Raw genomic sequence first — 16,937 nt, 5'->3', positions numbered from 1 at the left:
CAATATGGGGTCCTAGCTATAATCTTTTCATTAATTAAAGCAAATGTACTTAGCTTTCAGACTTCTAGTTCGGAGTACCTGTCCATTAAGACTCTAAATGAAATGCCAGCGTTAAAATCATGTTATGCTTTTTGGGGGCTGCAAACTGAATACTACTTCATGAATACAGTTCATTGTCCCTTTTCCTCATTCTTGCATATATTTTGTGTATTAAGACAGCTGTTTTCTCCTGCATTCAAATGGGTGTGATAAAATTGCAAGGCCTCACGAGATAGGACAGCTAACAGGGCAATGCCCTTTCTGTACTAATTTGATTGTACCACCTTCAGCATTTATTCCAGAGAAAAGTGTTTTTGAACACCAGCGCACCCTGAGACCTTATAGGTCAGAATTAATATCTTAAAAATAGCCTGGGAACAAGTTGACAGACAGTAGAAATGGTGGATCACTAGTTCACTGGCTGATGAAATGGTATAACTTTGTGGGTAGGCTGCTGAATTCTGTAATTATACAGTTCTGGGATGTTTTTAACTGTAGGCCTGTGTGAAGCAAACTGTAATAATTTAAGTATGCCAGAGGAAATCTCTCTCCTAAAAAAAAAAAGGGGGGGGGGGAGCAAGACAAAACCCAGCAGGTTAGTCCACATGGGTCTCGCCTACATTATTGTGAGTTCTGGCCTTTCATTTGGTTCTTCTTTAGGTGTATGAATAATGCTTGGCCTTCTACAACCATTGAAGTGATCAGAATGGATATTGCAAGGTCTAAGAGGAAAAATACGACTTCAATAATGATAATTTAATGTTTATTACATAAATATAAATATTGTTTTATGGAATTATAGAAACTTCCTCTTGTAATTAATATGAAAACTTCTGGTCACTTGAACCAAAACATTTAGCATTTTAACCTACTGTGATTATACTTTTAATAGAAATTCAAGTACATTACTAAGTATTTCATTATTTTGCCTTCTGCACAAAGATATGAAATTAGGAATGGAAAATCCAGCACTACTTAAGTGGATCTACAATGCAAACAATAATCTTAGTTTGTAGATTGTCGATCACTTTTCAGAAATTATTAAATAGACTTACTAGTGTTGTTCATGGGAAGAAGCAGAAATAGCTAAAATAGTCTTTGCTTAAGATTACACAGCAAGAATTGGATCCGGAAAAGAAAATTCTTCTTTCTTGGGTTCCAGTCCTTTTCCCTCTGATATACTATATAATTCTTCTCAATGAGGAGTTGAGCAGAAACAGTTCAACAGTTCAAAACAAGTTGAACAGCTTGTTGTAGAAAAGTCATAAGCAGTTAGTACTTGCTAAAGCTCATTGAAAATTAGATTTCTTCCCACCATAATAGTTCCAGTATTTTGGTATTTGATTTAATCTCTGGATAAAATGTGTATATATTACATATCAATATACGTATACGCTTTCAAAAAAACACTACTTGTTTTCAAAAAAAATTAATGTATTTGACACTATTGATTTATTTGAATCTTTGATATTCCAAAGTTTGTGGAATACACAGAACATCTACACCAAGTTTGCTGGTCTACAATACTTTGTATTTCCCTATGTTCTGGTGCTTCATGGAAAGTTTCATTCTTTCCAGATATCATAAATACACCTGTTGTAAGGTTAGCCTATTTATGTTGATTTCTGTTTTTCTGTGGTTTTGATAATTCTCTTGATTCCTGCTTGACTGGTTAAATGGAACTAATACTGTTACGTGCCAGCTTTGGTATCTTTGTGTCAATTTTAGTTTACATGACTGCTGTATTCCCTAACTTTTAAATTTTTGATCAAATGATTCTTTGTAGCAGAATCTAAAAAACAACTACTTTTTTTTAGGAAGAAGAGGAGTATGAAACCAAAGGAGGCCGTAGAAGAACGTGGGATGACGACTATGTATTGAAACGGCAGTTTTCTGCTCTGGTTCCTGCTTTTGACCCGAGACCTGGTCGTACTAATGTTCAACAGACAACTGACCTAGAAATCCCTCCACCGGGTATGCTGACAAGACATTTGTGATACTTGATCTGGCTTTAGGGTGGAGACTAACTGTTAAGGGCCCATTGGGGTCTGGGGATCCTATCACTATTAACCAGTATAACATGCTTTTGTGGCTGTGCAGCTTTTCTCTGTTTGAATGAGAGTTTTATCTACCTCTGCAGGTCCAAGCATTATTGAGGGAAAGAGTAAATTAAGTGCTGTGTAAAATAAGCATACTCATTAATTTAACTTGGATTAGTGATAAATCTTTTGCTATGTCTGGTTCCACCTGCAGGGAATAATCTGTGTGTTGAGCTACCCAGAACAGCTTTGATTGGAGAGGGCTTGCTGAAACAGTCCAAAGCAGAGGCGAGGGGAAAGCTAATACAGTAGTTGAGCAGTCTGTATGACCAGCAGCACAGCACCTAGTCTTGCTCCTTAGTTCATTCTTGTTTAGCAGTGTGGGTGTAGTCAATGTTCATTACAGAAAGGAATATGTAGGTTTAGCTTATGTGGAAACGAGCAGCTGTTGATTTTGATGAATTGAAGGGAGTCAATACAACAGGAAGATACTGTGTATGAAGAGAAGAATGCATGTGTTGTGATAATATTAAAGGGGATGTTATCAAGACGTAAGGATCAACAGGGATTTCAGAAATTCCTGTTAGGTTTGCTCATGTAAAGAAGTGCTGCAGTTATAGCCCTTACATATAGCTCATAATTACAACTCAGTATCATCTCTCTGGCATGTGTGCAGGAAGTCTTCACACTTCCTTATTGAGCCACTTTATTGATATTTAAGCCAACTTGTCATGTGTTACATATTTTGTATTAATGGCTTCTCAAATGATTTTTCACATGCAGGTACACCTCATTCAGAACTCTTGGAAGAGGTTGAGTGCATGCCTTCACCACGTTTAGCACTTACCTTGAAAGTTTCAGGTCTTGGAACAACTCGAGAAGTAGAACTGCCCCTAACAAACTTTCGATCTACCATCTTTTACTACGTACAGAAATTGTTACAGCTTTCCTGTAATGGCAATGTGAAATCTGACAAGCTTAGACGTATTTGGGAGCCAACATACACGTAAGCTCACAAGTTTATTATTCTGTGTAGAGAACACTGTGACCAATTAGGAAATGGGTGTGAAACAATGTTAATTTTTTTTCTCCTCTGTAGAAAGCAATGCTAGAATTAGTTTTTCTTGCATTTATGTCAGGATGTTCTTTCTGGTTTTACAGATAGTGCTGTGACTACAAAACAAAAAAAATCATAATCTCTAATGCTCAACTGTGACTTGTTAGTATTTCAGAAGTCAAGCAATTGACCAAGAGAGCAGAATTTGGTCTGCTTAGGGATCTGCTTGGAAGAATCCCATGGGGCTATAGTCCTAGAGAGAAGAGAGGTCCAGGAGACATGATTGATTTTTCAAGGATAACTTCCTCCAGACTCAAGAATAATCCATCCCAATGTGTGGGAAGTCAGGCAGAGGCAGTAGGACACCTGCATGGATGAACAAGAAACTCCCAGCAGAACTCAAAATGTGAAAAGGAAGCATGCAAGAGGTAGAAGAAGAGTCAAGTGACCCAGGAGGAATATAGAGGCATTGTCCCAGCTTGAAGGTGTGGGGTTAGGAAAGCCAAAGCCCATCTGGAGTTGAACCTGGTGAAGGATGTGAAGGGCAAAAGGTTAGGGAGCACTTAAAGAAACGGGACATACAAGTCCATGGGACCCAATGTGATGCACCCACAGGAGCTGGCCACTCTTGATTATCTTTGAAAGGTCACGGTGATTTGGATGCATTTCTGAGAACTGGAGGAAAGCAAGTGTCCCTCCTATCCCCCAGAAGGGCAAGAAAGATCTAGAGAACGACAAACTGGTCACCCTCTCCTTCATCCCTGGAAAGATGATGGAAATAGTCCTGGAAACCATTTTCAAACAATGAAGGACAAGAAGGTGATTGGAAGTAGGTGGCATGGATTTATGAAGAGAAAATCATCCGTAACCAACCTGGTAGCCTTCTATGATAAGATGACTAGCTCAGTGGATGAGGAGAAAGCAGCAGATGTTATTTTCCTCAACTTTAGCAAGGCTTTCAACACTTTCTCCCTCGTTGACAAACTAATAAAGTATGGACTAGATAGTGTCTGAAAACTGCCTGAACTGCCAGGCTCAGATGATTGTGATCATTGGTATGAAGTCCAGCTGGAGGCCAGCTGGTGTACCCCAAGGGTCGATACTGGGTCCAGTACTGTTTAACATCTATATTAATGAACTGTATGATGGGACAGAGCAGACCCTTAGCAAGCTTGCAGACAAAACAAAACTGGGAGGAGTCATTGTTGCACCAGATGGTTGTGCTGCCATTCTGAGAGACCTCATCAGGCTGGAGAAATGGGGAGACAGGAACTTCATGAAGTTCCACAAAGGGAAATGCAAAGTCTAGCAGCTGGGGAAAAATAACTGCGTGTGCTGGTACAGGCTGGGGGCCAGCTGGCTGGAAAGCAGCTTGGTGGGAAAGGCCCTGAGGGTCCTGGTGGACACAAAGTTGAATGTGAGCCAGCTATGGACCCTGGCAGCAAAGAAGGTCAGCAGCATCCTGGGCTGCATTAGGAAGGTTGAGAAAGGTGATCTTCCCCCTCTGCTCAGTGCTGGTGAGACATGTCTGAAGTGCTACGTCCAGTTCAGGGCACTTCAGTATTAAGAGAGATATGGACACTGCAGTGAGTCTAGCAAAGGGCTGCTAGACTAAGCTCGCTTTAGCTGCTAACTAAAGGGCTTAAGAGTCTGTCATACAAAGAGAGTCTGAGAGATCTGGGACTTGTCTAGCCTGGAGGAAAAAAAGGTTTGTGGGGTCTTACCAATGTGTATGAATGCCTGATGGGAGGAAGTAGGGAAGACAGAGCGTAGACTCTTCGTTGTTGCGACAGGTGAAAGGACAAGAAGAAAATGGCTCAAATTGAAATACAGGAAATTCCATTTAAACGTGACATTTGAGTAGCAGTATAGGACTAGGTTCCTTCCAACCTCAACTATTCTCTGTACCCTAATTTGACCTTACTAGCTTTATAGTAATAGACAGCAATTGTAAGACTACATGATTGTCTGTATTTTCCATTTACTACACCAATGTAACTTCTGTCATACTAGAAAACTAACCTATATGAAAGCAAGAACTGCAATAAGGTAGTTGCAGTTTATTTAACTTTGTATTTCAGATTTCAGCAGTGCTTGTGTGTTGCACCTGTTTTCTGAGTTGCCTTGTGTCAAAAACTGTGTGCTGTAGCAAAACTATTTTCTAGTTAGAAAGCATGAGAAATGCTTGTAGATGTGCTTATCTCCTAAGTTAATACACAGCAAACTACCCCGGGACTTCAAAATTTCAAAGAGTTGGTGCATGTATAGTGAAGAACCTAAGGTTGTTTTGGGAAGTTTGCACAATGAAGGTTGCTTGATTACTCAAACCTCACTTAAGGAAACATAAATTAAATACTTTGCAAGATAAATATTGACATAATGAAAATTAAATATGAGTTTAAGAATTTTGCCACATCAGAGTATCCCAGATGTTCTCTGTGGCAAAGAGCAGCTGCTATTGCTGTTTTACATCATGTTATCTAAATGTCATTGATGTCTAACAAGTCAATGTATAACTTCAGAATTTAGAGGATGTGCTATGAGTATGAAATATTAACTCATTGTTTTAATATCTAGAATCATGTACAGAGAAATGAAGGATTCTGATAAAGAGAAAGAAAGTGGAAAAATGGTAAGACTTACTTCTCTGCCTTTGTGTATGTTTTTAAGGCTGTTTAAACAAAAGCAAAACAAATCTTATTGCAGTTTTTGAAATGCTACATTAAAAAAACTAACAGTTTTCAATTACTTAAAGGATATGAGTGAGTATATTTGTAAATGCATGCTCCTTTAAAAAAGACAATATGTAATGCATGTGAAATATTAAGGACTTTACAATCAGGAAGAACCAACATTTGGTGGTTCCTGTTGTAGGGTTGCTGGTCAGTAGAGCATGTGGAGCAGTACCTTGGCACTGACGAATTACCAAAGAATGACTTGATAACCTACCTGCAGAAGAATGCAGACTCAGCTTTCCTGCGCCACTGGAAATTAACCGGCACTAATAAAAGTATTAGGAAAAACAGAAATTGTTCCCAGCTCATAGCTGCATACAAGGTATATGTCTGCATCCAAACTTTTTCTGTTATGAATGGCTGTGTGCTTTGTTTTGCAGCTTTAAAGATTCTTGTGGAGGAGGGATATGATATGGATAGGAAAGTTGAATGTTCATATGCCAATATCAAGTTTAGTTTTTGCTGCTCTCTTTTTTTGTTTTTTTTTCCTTTAATGTCTTCTGTTAAATATGCATTTGTGTTAAAATGCATATGAACCATGATTTGAACCATCCACAATTTAACTAAGTGTTGAGTAACCATTCTGATTTTTCAAATCATTAACTTGGAATGTGCAGTCCTGCAGATAGTAACACACACAGTTTTCATTCTTAACAATTCTTTTTTTACAGGATTTTTGTGAACATGGATCAAAATCAGGATTAAGTCAAGGGGCCATTTCTACTCTTCAAAATTCTGATATCCTTAGTTTGGCAAAGGAACAACCTCAGGCCAAAGCTGGCAGTGGGCAGAACTCCTGTGGAGTAGAAGATGTTCTGCAGTTACTTCGCATTTTGTATATAGTTGCCAGTGACCCTTACACAGCACGAACTTCTCAAGAAGGTAAGTTAGTTATCTAGCAGAGCTTCTTAAATGTTTTATTGAAAACAAAATAAAGGAAAAATTTTCTCTTGATTATTTTCAGAAGGAGATGAGCATCCTCAGTTTAACTTTCCACCAGATGAATTCACAAGCAAAAAAATTACTACAAAGATTCTGCAACAGATTGAGGTATTACATTAATGTGTTATGCACGCTGTGTATACATAATGTTGTTTTTAAGACTCTATTATACTCTTCCTTACTTTGACTGTTTGAAATTATTAGCTTTTTTGCCATGTTGACTTATGAATTGTTTCATATGGTAATTTACTTCCTTATATTTTGGATGAGGAACTTCTGTAAGAACAGACTAGTCTGAATAAAAACATACCAAGAAAAAGGTTGTAATAGAATTGTATCTTTTTGTTATGAAGAATAATTTTTTTTCTGCACCAAACATTGATGTTACAACGTAGTGTTTGCTGCCTGATGATATTGTAACAAAGGGCAATTAATTGTGTTAGGGTTCACAAACATTTTATTGTTTATACGTTCCAGATAAACCTTTTAAAAATAGTATTTAGAAAGCATATTATTGATACCAGGTCAGTTAGATGTGTTAAAAGGAAAACTTTAAGATGTAGCTCTTTAGCAGAACTACATTGTCTTTAACAAAGATTTAAATATGAAGATTCTTGACTTATTTGGCCCTTGTGTGCTTTTTGAGTTTGGTGTTTGGTTTTTTTTTTTTATTACAGTTAAGTTGCCCTAATTATTCATTTAAAAAAAAAAACCAACTTCAGTTTTTCATGTTCTTTTAAAGGCTGTTCAGGCACTCTGAATATCTTTGTAGTAATAATTTCTGCAGTCTTTTTTTATTATACTTGTATCTTAGAAGGGACTATAGTAATATTTCAGTGGGGATCATCTTTACTACCACCAAGTTTCTTTCATGCCTTCTGATATTGAGGAGGTAGTATCTAATCACTCTTGGGCAAAGCTCAGAAGAATTCTCTCCAGGTAATTGTATACTCAGATCTCCCCACAGTGCTTTGAGTAGTACATATCGCAGAGATTTACTACAGCTTTTAGCGTCTTTGTGCCAAAGCACCCTGTGTCCACTCTTGAGTCCTAGAAACTCTGTGAACTTCTCATTCATAGCATTTAAAGGAGGGGGGGAAGCAGTTGCTGAGTAGGAAGAAACATGCTCACACACAAGTGAAAACTCCGTACTTCGGTGTATTGGGTGTCTGTGTACTTAGTTACAAACTTCTTGGGACTACCTGAGTCTAATATTAGAAACGCTATTTTTTTTTTTTTTTTTTCCTTGCATTAAACTACAGGAACCCTTGGCACTAGCAAGTGGAGCTTTGCCAGACTGGTGTGAGCAGCTAACAAGCAAGTGTCCTTTCTTAATTCCATTTGAAACAAGACAGTTGTACTTCACATGCACAGCATTTGGAGCATCAAGGTAAAAAAAACCAAAAAAATTTAAAAAAAACAAAACCAAAAATACTGCTGCTTTTTTTTTTTTTAATATAATAGGTTTTTTAATTGCTAATTCACAGAAGGACCTTATCCTAATGAGATAGATTTTGCTTGCCAAATGTAAATCAAATGGGATAGTAGAAAAAAAGGGAAGAAGATGGAAAACTTCAGAAAGACTTTTGGACACTTGAAACATTCTTGTTCATTGTTTTAGAGGCTTATGATGAGTAGCCTACCTCCTGTTTGATATTCTTCAGGAAATTCCTTTGAAGAAATTTCATTTTTCAACTTTAGCTGACGACTTGCATGTGTACCTCTAGCTAGGTTATCCTATTGGGCAGTAATTAGACTGGGTTGCAGTTCACTGCATTAAAGGAGTAAGAAACAAAACAGAAAACATTCTGAAAATAAATGTGAATTAAATGTTTTTTGAAAACATACACCAGAGCACATATCTTTTATACTTCCTACAGTGGTTTGGTGATTGTTTGTTTTGGTTCATTTATTTTAATTCACTAAAGTCTTAACAAAATAGACAAAATCTAAAGAAGAGATGCTATTTTGAAAGTTAGTATTAGCTGCATAATGAAACTGTAACAAAACCAGACCTTAAAACACTTAAGGGTACCCTCTAATGTGCTTCCTTACCTAGGAATCCTTAATATATCGCTGCTACAGTCAATTACCTTGAGAGTATGTAGACAGTGTAAACCTTTTTGCCAGTTTACTTTTATGTAATGAGATGGAAGAATTAGTTTTTGTGGGTTTTCTTGGCTGGTTTTTTTTGTTTGTTTTTCAAAGAGGAAGAAAAGTGTAGACAGTGAGTTGCAAAAATTACTGTTGTCTAATACGCAGTAGAAATGCCTCATGAAGAGTGTAAAATAAGGCATTTAAAAAGAAAGAAAAAGGAAGAGAAGAAAAGGTGTTGTCTTGCAAGACATCAGTTTAAATCTTATTAATATGGAAAAATTGAACTTCTATGGAAAAATGGTCCAGAAAGATGGACCATGTGTGTTGGTTTTTTGTTTTGTTTTTGTCTTGAAAAAAGGTAGTATTTTAGAAAAACTGTATTTTAAAGACATCCCTCAGGAAACATGGTATTTGCATTGTATTTACTTGGTAAGTAAAGAGCTTGCTTAAGAACTATTTCCAGTATTTTAAGAGCTTAAAACTCATATACTCTATATAAGCTCTGTGTGTATATGCACGTGGGTGTGTACACTCTCCGTCTGTGTCTGTCATGACACTTGACCATACTTGCAAAACAACCAACAGATGGTAGCTTTGTAGATAGTTTATTGCTGCATAGATGACAATACAGAAAAGAATTTCAAGCTTTGACTTCATGTGAGTACTGCTATTAGAGTTGGGTGTTCTTCCTTCACTGATATGGGTCTGTATGTGTGTGATTGTGCTTCCGCCTTCGTTCTGTGTTTCTCTAATAAGTGCGTAAGTAAATCTTGCCATAAAACTTGTTAGTACCAACGGGATGATGTACAACTGCCTTGCAGTATATAATGGAAATGGTAGTAAGTGTCTACAAACAATTTTGAGCATCTGTGATGAAAAATACTGCAGTAAATGCTGCCTTCTGTTCATTCCACTGTAATTTGAAAACTATAATAATTCAAATCAAGAATTGTATGTTTTCATTGGTGCTATCTATTACATCAGAAGTTATGGTTGGCCCTTCATAGTAATTAAAAATTATTTAGTTTTCTAAACTCAAAATATGAAGCAACCCATATCTGGGCATTTCAGATACTTCTGAGAAATACTTTGGTATATAACTTTAAAAAAAAATATTATTAGGAGGTAATTGGTACTTAACAAGGTAACTTTTCGTAGTGGCTACTTTCCAGTTTTTATGCTGGTAGACATTGAAGTTTCAAACAACTGGTTTTTGGTTTTCTCCAGAGCAATTGTATGGCTGCAGAACAGACGAGAAGCCACTGTTGAACGGACAAGGACCACAAGCACAGTGCGACGTGATGATCCGGGAGAATTCAGAGTTGGACGCCTCAAACATGAAAGAGTGAAAGTTCCGCGAGGTGAATCCTTGATGGAATGGGCAGAAAATGTCATGCAGATTCATGCAGACAGAAAATCTGTTCTAGAGGTAAAGCACATCTGCCTAGCAGAGCGAGGTTAGATAGCTATTTCTAATGTACTAGCTGGGATACTGAAAATCCTGTTCCATAACCAACACCGAACCTTTCACTAGGATTTTCTTTTATTATTAACATACCTTATGTTTTTCTAGGTTGAGTTTTTAGGGGAGGAAGGAACAGGCCTCGGTCCTACCTTGGAATTTTATGCATTGGTGGCAGCAGAATTTCAGAGGACAGATTTGGGAGCTTGGCTTTGTGATGACGATTTTCCAGATGATGAGTCTCGGCAGGTATATTTCAATTTGCATTTTAAACTGATTACTTGTGTAAAAGAAAAATGCGCTAGATACCCGGGATGGGAAGAACATGTGATCGGTGAGCAGCCACTCATCATGGTCAAGAATGACCAGTCTGTTCTACAACTTGCTTTCTTACCTGTTCTCTTTTTAACAGAGAAGTAGAGTACAAGAAGTTAAACAGCACAGATATATAATTAAATTCACCTTTAACAATGTCAACTTCTTCTTGTGCGTCTCTCAAATCAGGTTGATATTGGTGGTGGATTGAAACCCCCTGGCTACTATGTACAGAGATCATGTGGACTCTTCACAGCACCATTCCCACAAGATAGTGATGAACTTGAAAGAATAACCAAACTCTTTCATTTCCTTGGAATTTTCTTGGCTAAATGCATTCAGGACAATAGACTTGTGGATTTACCCATTTCTAAGCCTTTTTTTAAACTCATGTGTATGGGGGACATTAAAAGTAACATGAGTAAGTTGATATATGAATCACGGGGTGACAGAGACTTGCACTGTACTGAAAGTCAGTCGGAGGCTTCTACAGAAGAAGGGCATGATTCCTTGTCAGTAGGAAGTCTGGAAGAAGACTCCAAATCAGAATTTATTCTTGATCCACCAAAACCAAAACCTCCTGCCTGGTTTAATGGAATTTTAACATGGGAAGACTTTGAATTAGTAAATCCACATAGAGCTAGGTTTCTAAAAGAAATTAAGGACCTTGCAATTAAAAGGCGTCAAATTTTAAGCAACAAAAGTCTGTCAGAAGATGAAAAGAACACAAAACTACAGGAATTAATGCTGAAGAATCCATCGGGTTCAGGACCTCCACTTAGCATAGAGGATTTGGGGTAAGAGTTTTCATAGTTATTTATAAATATGCAAAGTGTTGTGTTAGAGACAAATGTCAACATGTGTAATTAAAAATGAAGATTTCTTCATTTTAAATAATATCGTTGCAAGGGGGAATCATTAGAGATGCAGCAAGATCCAGTTTGCCATCTGTAGCTATATTCTTGTTCCTTAGTTTGAGGATTTTCTTTTCTCATTTGCTCTGTTTCCTAATGTTTAAACTTAAGTGTGGCTGCACTGCAATGCTGTATAACTCTCTAGAAACACACAAATACTTGTAAAGACCTTTAGACAAGCGTGAATCAGTAATTTCTTTGCTATGATAACTTTGAAATTTATCAAGTTTTTTTGAGAGCTTTTAAAGAGGACAGATTGAAATTTCAGATTATGTTAATAGACACGCAGTGCAGTGTTTGAATCCACGTTGAACAGAACATGTGCTAACTTTTAGCAAATGTTAAGGGCATAAAAGTGCTCATACCTGTGTAAACTGGTGTCAGGATGTCATCTTTTGTAGTTTTAAATTATTTCTTTTGAAACAGCAGTTTTTCTACAATTAATATTATGGGTTATTTGTTAAAATCGTGTTGTGCCACAAGGATTGCATAGACAAAGTTCAGTAATTGCTTATGGCCTTGCAGACTTTAGCATGGCATGTTATAGAGAGAAAGCAAGTAGCACTGTTGAAGGGCCTAAACACCTAATATGTTGAGTGGCTCTGTAACTGTTAGTGCTGGAAATTAATGTAAAAGATTTCTTGAGTTTGTGAGCTGAATGAAACTGCTTGAGTACTTTTGAAGCTGATAACTTAAAGATATCAAACTCTTATGAAATTTTCAATGGTTATCAAAGCCAAATAAATAGTGGGTGAGTACTCGCATGTGCATACCATAGATTTGAAACATGTGTTATCTGTGTAGTCCATTACTGATTGTAGTTGTGTACTGCGGTGCCACTGTTCATGTATATACAAAATGATCTACAAACAATGGCTTGAAATGTAGTGAGATGCTTTTGGGTGTGTGGGGTGCAGTTTATAAATCTGGTATATTTGCAAAAACAGTAGCAGACTTGTTTGCAATTAGTAACTATCTTTTGTGTTTTGAAGTCTAAATTTTCAGTTTTGCCCTTCGTCCAAAGTATATGGGTTTACAGCTGTGGATCTCAAGCCAGGTGGTGATGATGAGGTAAGGAAACAACCTACCTTTACAGTTTAAGCAGCAGTCACATTTTTACTGTCTCAGCAGTAACTCTAATGCAAAGTGAATTCTTAAGTATTTATCTATTGTCTTTGCAGACTGTAACAATGGATAATGCAGAGGAATATGTAGATCTCATGTTTGACTTCTGCATGCATACTGGTATACAGAAACAGATGGAGGCATTCAGAGGTAATTTTACATATGGCAGAACATATACACAGTTAGGTGGACTAATTGGTGTTCAGGGTGTGCTGGTTTAAAGTGGTGGCAAAGAATGGCTTTCAAAAAAAAATTAGGAATGCAATAGATATTAATTTCATAACACATTGGCATTAGTTATGCCACTTTTAATCTTGAAGAGGTTCTGTTTATCTTAATTAAGAAACTGTTGATTGATTCTGGTTTGATTAAAATATAATTGAAATGCTGACATTATTTTATAAACAGTCTTTTGACTTTATAACTGTATCTTGTGTAAATTAAAGATGGCTTCAATAGAGTCTTTCCAATGGAGAAGCTGAGTTCCTTCAGCCATGAAGAAGTTCAGATGATTCTTTGTGGAAATCAATCGCCTTCTTGGGCAGCTGAGGATATCATCAATTATACTGAACCTAAGCTGGGATATACACGAGATAGGTAGGTACTTATATTCTGAGTGATTTTAAAATAGTAGCTAAAAGATACATTAAGTGACAAAATGTCCAGAATGTTCATTAGATGACGGTGCCAAATTGGATGGGATTGGTGGTCACTGAAGAGCAAGTGATTGTCTAAAACTATGTGAAATAACCATGTATGTTACAACGGATAGGTTGGAAGGTGCTTGGTGTTTCTGTGATGAGAGAGGATAAAAACATTTAAAATACTCAAATGTGAACAAGTAGTGGAAATGTAATGGCAGCTAACTAATACAGGCTTTTAAAAATAGCATTTTAGAGTTTTTAATTTTATCTTCGGTGGTGGTTATAATTTCTGTTTGGTTGGGTATAGTTGTTACTTGTCCCTTTTTTCTTAGTTCTTTCTCTTCAAGTGTAGTTAAAAAAGAAAATGTACTATGCAGGGAACACATATACTGGTGATTGGCTATCAGGAGGTGGTCTCGATGTTTTGGGGTTTGTTGGGTTTGGGGGTTTTTTGCTGCTTGTCATGTTTGGTAGCAATAACATACCAACTACTTCTGGAACTGTGTTAATATAAGCATGCTGAAGGATCCTAATCAGTCTAGGAGGCCGTGTGGAGTGATTCTTCTGTTGGCCCTGCCCTGCATCCAAAGATGCAGCTGAGATTACATTGCCTGATACCAAGGGAGTGTTTCAGCAGGCTGTGCTTTCTTCATGCCCTCTCCTGCCTCTCATTTCCTGGGCTGGTATGGATGAAAGCAGTGGTAACTGGAGGATTCCTTGAAGATCTATTGTAGTCTGTTATATTTTTCCAATTTTTTTTGCATAAGGGTCTTGAACAGGATAGAAATTAAATCATATATAAATTGAAGTGGCTTTATACCGCAGAAGTGGTACAGGAAAAGTCTTAAGATTATAGTCAGTTGGAATCTTCTCATAGAATAGGTTTGAGCTCTGTCTAATTCTCTACCCATTCATATGCAAGGTACCTGAATAATGCTCCAAGATAAGTATGGAGGAAAGTTCTTATTTACCTACATTTTTCTGTGTAATACTCAGCAAGGAGATCAAAGTAGTATTTTTATGGGTTTTATGATGTTTTATTCTTAACTCAATACTGAACAGGCACTAGGATCTTATGATTGCTTAGATGTGACTGAAGATCGTAATTGTACTGTCTCAAGTGAAGGGAAATTAAAAAACCAGTCTCTTGTTATGTTATCATAACTAATTATTTTAATTTATTTTAAGCCCTGGATTCCTTCGATTTGTGAGAGTCTTGTGTGGTATGTCTTCGGATGAAAGGAAGGCTTTTCTCCAGTTCACCACTGGTTGTTCAACACTCCCACCAGGAGGACTGGCAAACCTACATCCCCGGCTCACTGTTGTACGCAAGGTATGGTTCCTTCAGGTTGCCCTTCAAACCAACTATTTTAGCTTTTCAATGTGATTGTTGCTACATTAAGAAATAACACTGACTTTTTTTTTTTCTCCCAGTTTTTATTTTATGACACCATGGTAAGCTTTCAGTACTAACCTCTGTTTCAGGTCTGTTCGCTGACTTCATATTTGAGTATAAAAGAATTAACATACGTACAGATTTCTAAGTTGGTCTGTAGCTTTCCTGATGCTACTGTTTCTTGACAACTGGTGTTATGTATGCAGTAAATGCCATGAATTAGAGGACCTTACAACTTTCAACTTCAGTATTGAGTGCTGTGAACAACTGCAGTAAAAAATGTTCTTTCTTTTCCTCAGGTTGATGCTACAGATGCAAGTTATCCATCTGTGAATACATGTGTGCATTACCTAAAGTTGCCCGAGTATTCTTCTGAGGAGATTATGAGAGAGCGTCTGCTAGCTGCTACAATGGAGAAAGGCTTCCATCTCAACTGAGCTGCTGACTGCAATATGGGACATGAGAAAGTGTTTTTTGATACTAGTGAAGCCTCTTGTGTTTGTGTGCAAAAAATATGATCTCCACGCTGTGCTCTGATGAGACTTGCCTTTTTTTTCACCTGTGAGGCTTTAGGAACATGTGGAATAAGTTTGTTAGCTGCTAATGACAAAATAAATCCTTGTAACTACACAGCCAGCAAGAAATTGGCACAGAACACTGTGTGATGCTTCAAGGGCTTGCACAACTGGAAATTAAGGTGGTTCTGTTTGACTGTTCCAAAGAACAGATCATCAGATTTTCAGTGTTCACTGATACAAATTTCTAACAGTGTATTTGTGTAAAGTTTGTCATTTAATACCTTGTACACTACAGTTGCCATCACTGATCCCTGTTTTGCTGGCTTTAAGCTACATGGTCAGAAACTTGCTTCCTTAAAAGTTAGAGTTAATGGGCATCTCCAGCTTTTTCTTTTTTAATGGTGCCTGCACTATTGGAGTATTTTAGTGGGTTTTTGCATATAATCATGCACAACCTTTTTCTTTTTTTTTTTTTTTTTTTCTTCCTTTCAAGTGGGAATATATTTTGATTTCTCAAATGCCCTGCTATAAAGATCAAACCCTTAAGTGTGTTTGTGCAGCTCAACGATAAAGCTATTAAAAAACACTGGTTCCTAGTGCAAGGCACACTTAAAGCAAGTTCTACTTTTGGTTGTATTTTCTTTGTATATTATAAACATTTATTTAACTTGTTGCAGTTTGAAGTTTAAAAAAACCACCCAATGTGTAAGCTCAAAAGTAATCATTAAAATGTTTGCAACATATAAAACTGTCTCCTTTGAATACTTCATTAATATTTCTTATGTTATTAAATCTCTGTACATGTTCTGAACAATGTGCTGTACTTTTTTCAAGGTTTAAGAGAGCTATGTGGCAGTAATTGGTCTCATGAATTCATCTCTGTGCTCAAATCTTTTCAAAATTACACAGTGCAACTTTTTAAGAACTAGTCTGGCAGTGGCAACACTGCATGTGGCAGGTTTTGGTGCTCTTCAGTGGGCCCATGTGACCTGAGGTTATAGTTCTTCATTAAATTGGAATAAAAACTGGGTCAGATGATGTAGCTGATTCAGCTTTACTTGAGATGGAGTGCCTGTCTTGGTTTCAGCATGTGGTGAGGTATTTATTGGTAAAAAGTGGCTTACAGTAAGATAAAGCAAGATGCTAGTATGTCTTTAAAGATATTTAAATACTTGATACCAGAGAAGAAAAATTAGTATTTTTAGTTGAATCTGTGTGGCAAGTTTTGTTCTGTGCCAGTTCTCTTTGGTAACAATCTTTTCTAGGCCACTGCTGGGGGGGGGCTTGCTAAAAGATTCTGCCTCATGCATATAAATTGGACTGATGCTGGATTTCTTTTCATAGCATTATTCATAGGACATTACAGGCATAGTCTTTGAAATTTTCCCCAATGCAAAGTTGAAGGGAAATCTCCACCCCACACCACTCCTGTGACTATTGTGCTTCAACAAAGCAGTTGCATAAACCTTGTGTACGAGTATCTGCTCCAGATCCAATGTCAACTTGTTTTGCTGAATGTGTTACTATATTAAAGCTATGTGGACTGTTCTCCCACACAACACTTCACTCTCTGCTCCTTAGACCCTGGTTTCTAGGTGCAATTGATATGTGACTGTTACGTGCTTTCGCACATAAAGCTCACACAGTGTACGCT

General features: G+C 37.1%; 1 protein-coding gene across 11 annotated transcripts in view; it reads left to right on the top strand.

Annotated features, from left to right (window-relative positions):
- The window catches only part of HECTD1 (HECT domain E3 ubiquitin protein ligase 1), a 65,667-nt gene extending 49,636 nt beyond the window's left edge, over nucleotides 1–16,031 (top strand). For 10 of the 11 annotated variants that reach the window (XM_052782550.1, XM_052782546.1, XM_052782543.1 and 7 more), the window contains 15 exons: nucleotides 1,857–2,013; nucleotides 2,862–3,084; nucleotides 5,713–5,767; nucleotides 6,010–6,192; nucleotides 6,542–6,752; nucleotides 6,835–6,920; nucleotides 8,075–8,202; nucleotides 10,137–10,338; nucleotides 10,483–10,620; nucleotides 10,876–11,483; nucleotides 12,593–12,671; nucleotides 12,782–12,875; nucleotides 13,172–13,322; nucleotides 14,558–14,702; nucleotides 15,065–16,031. In XM_052782550.1, coding sequence (XP_052638510.1) covers nucleotides 1,857–2,013; nucleotides 2,862–3,084; nucleotides 5,713–5,767; nucleotides 6,010–6,192; nucleotides 6,542–6,752; nucleotides 6,835–6,920; nucleotides 8,075–8,202; nucleotides 10,137–10,338; nucleotides 10,483–10,620; nucleotides 10,876–11,483; nucleotides 12,593–12,671; nucleotides 12,782–12,875; nucleotides 13,172–13,322; nucleotides 14,558–14,702; nucleotides 15,065–15,202 — 2,598 coding nt within the window. In that variant the 3' untranslated portion in view covers nucleotides 15,203–16,031. The remainder of the gene's footprint in view (nucleotides 1–1,856; nucleotides 2,014–2,861; nucleotides 3,085–5,712; nucleotides 5,768–6,009; nucleotides 6,193–6,541; nucleotides 6,753–6,834; nucleotides 6,921–8,074; nucleotides 8,203–10,136; nucleotides 10,339–10,482; nucleotides 10,621–10,875; nucleotides 11,484–12,592; nucleotides 12,672–12,781; nucleotides 12,876–13,171; nucleotides 13,323–14,557; nucleotides 14,703–15,064) is intronic. The other variant, XM_052782548.1, reaches the window with a different exon arrangement.
- Nucleotides 16,032–16,937: the final 906 nt, after the last annotated feature.

The sequence above is a fragment of the Harpia harpyja genome, chromosome 3, assembly GCF_026419915.1.
Source record: "Harpia harpyja isolate bHarHar1 chromosome 3, bHarHar1 primary haplotype, whole genome shotgun sequence".
NCBI classification, from domain to species: Eukaryota; Metazoa; Chordata; class Aves; order Accipitriformes; family Accipitridae; genus Harpia; species Harpia harpyja.
This window is presented reverse-complemented; position numbering and strand designations above follow the sequence as displayed.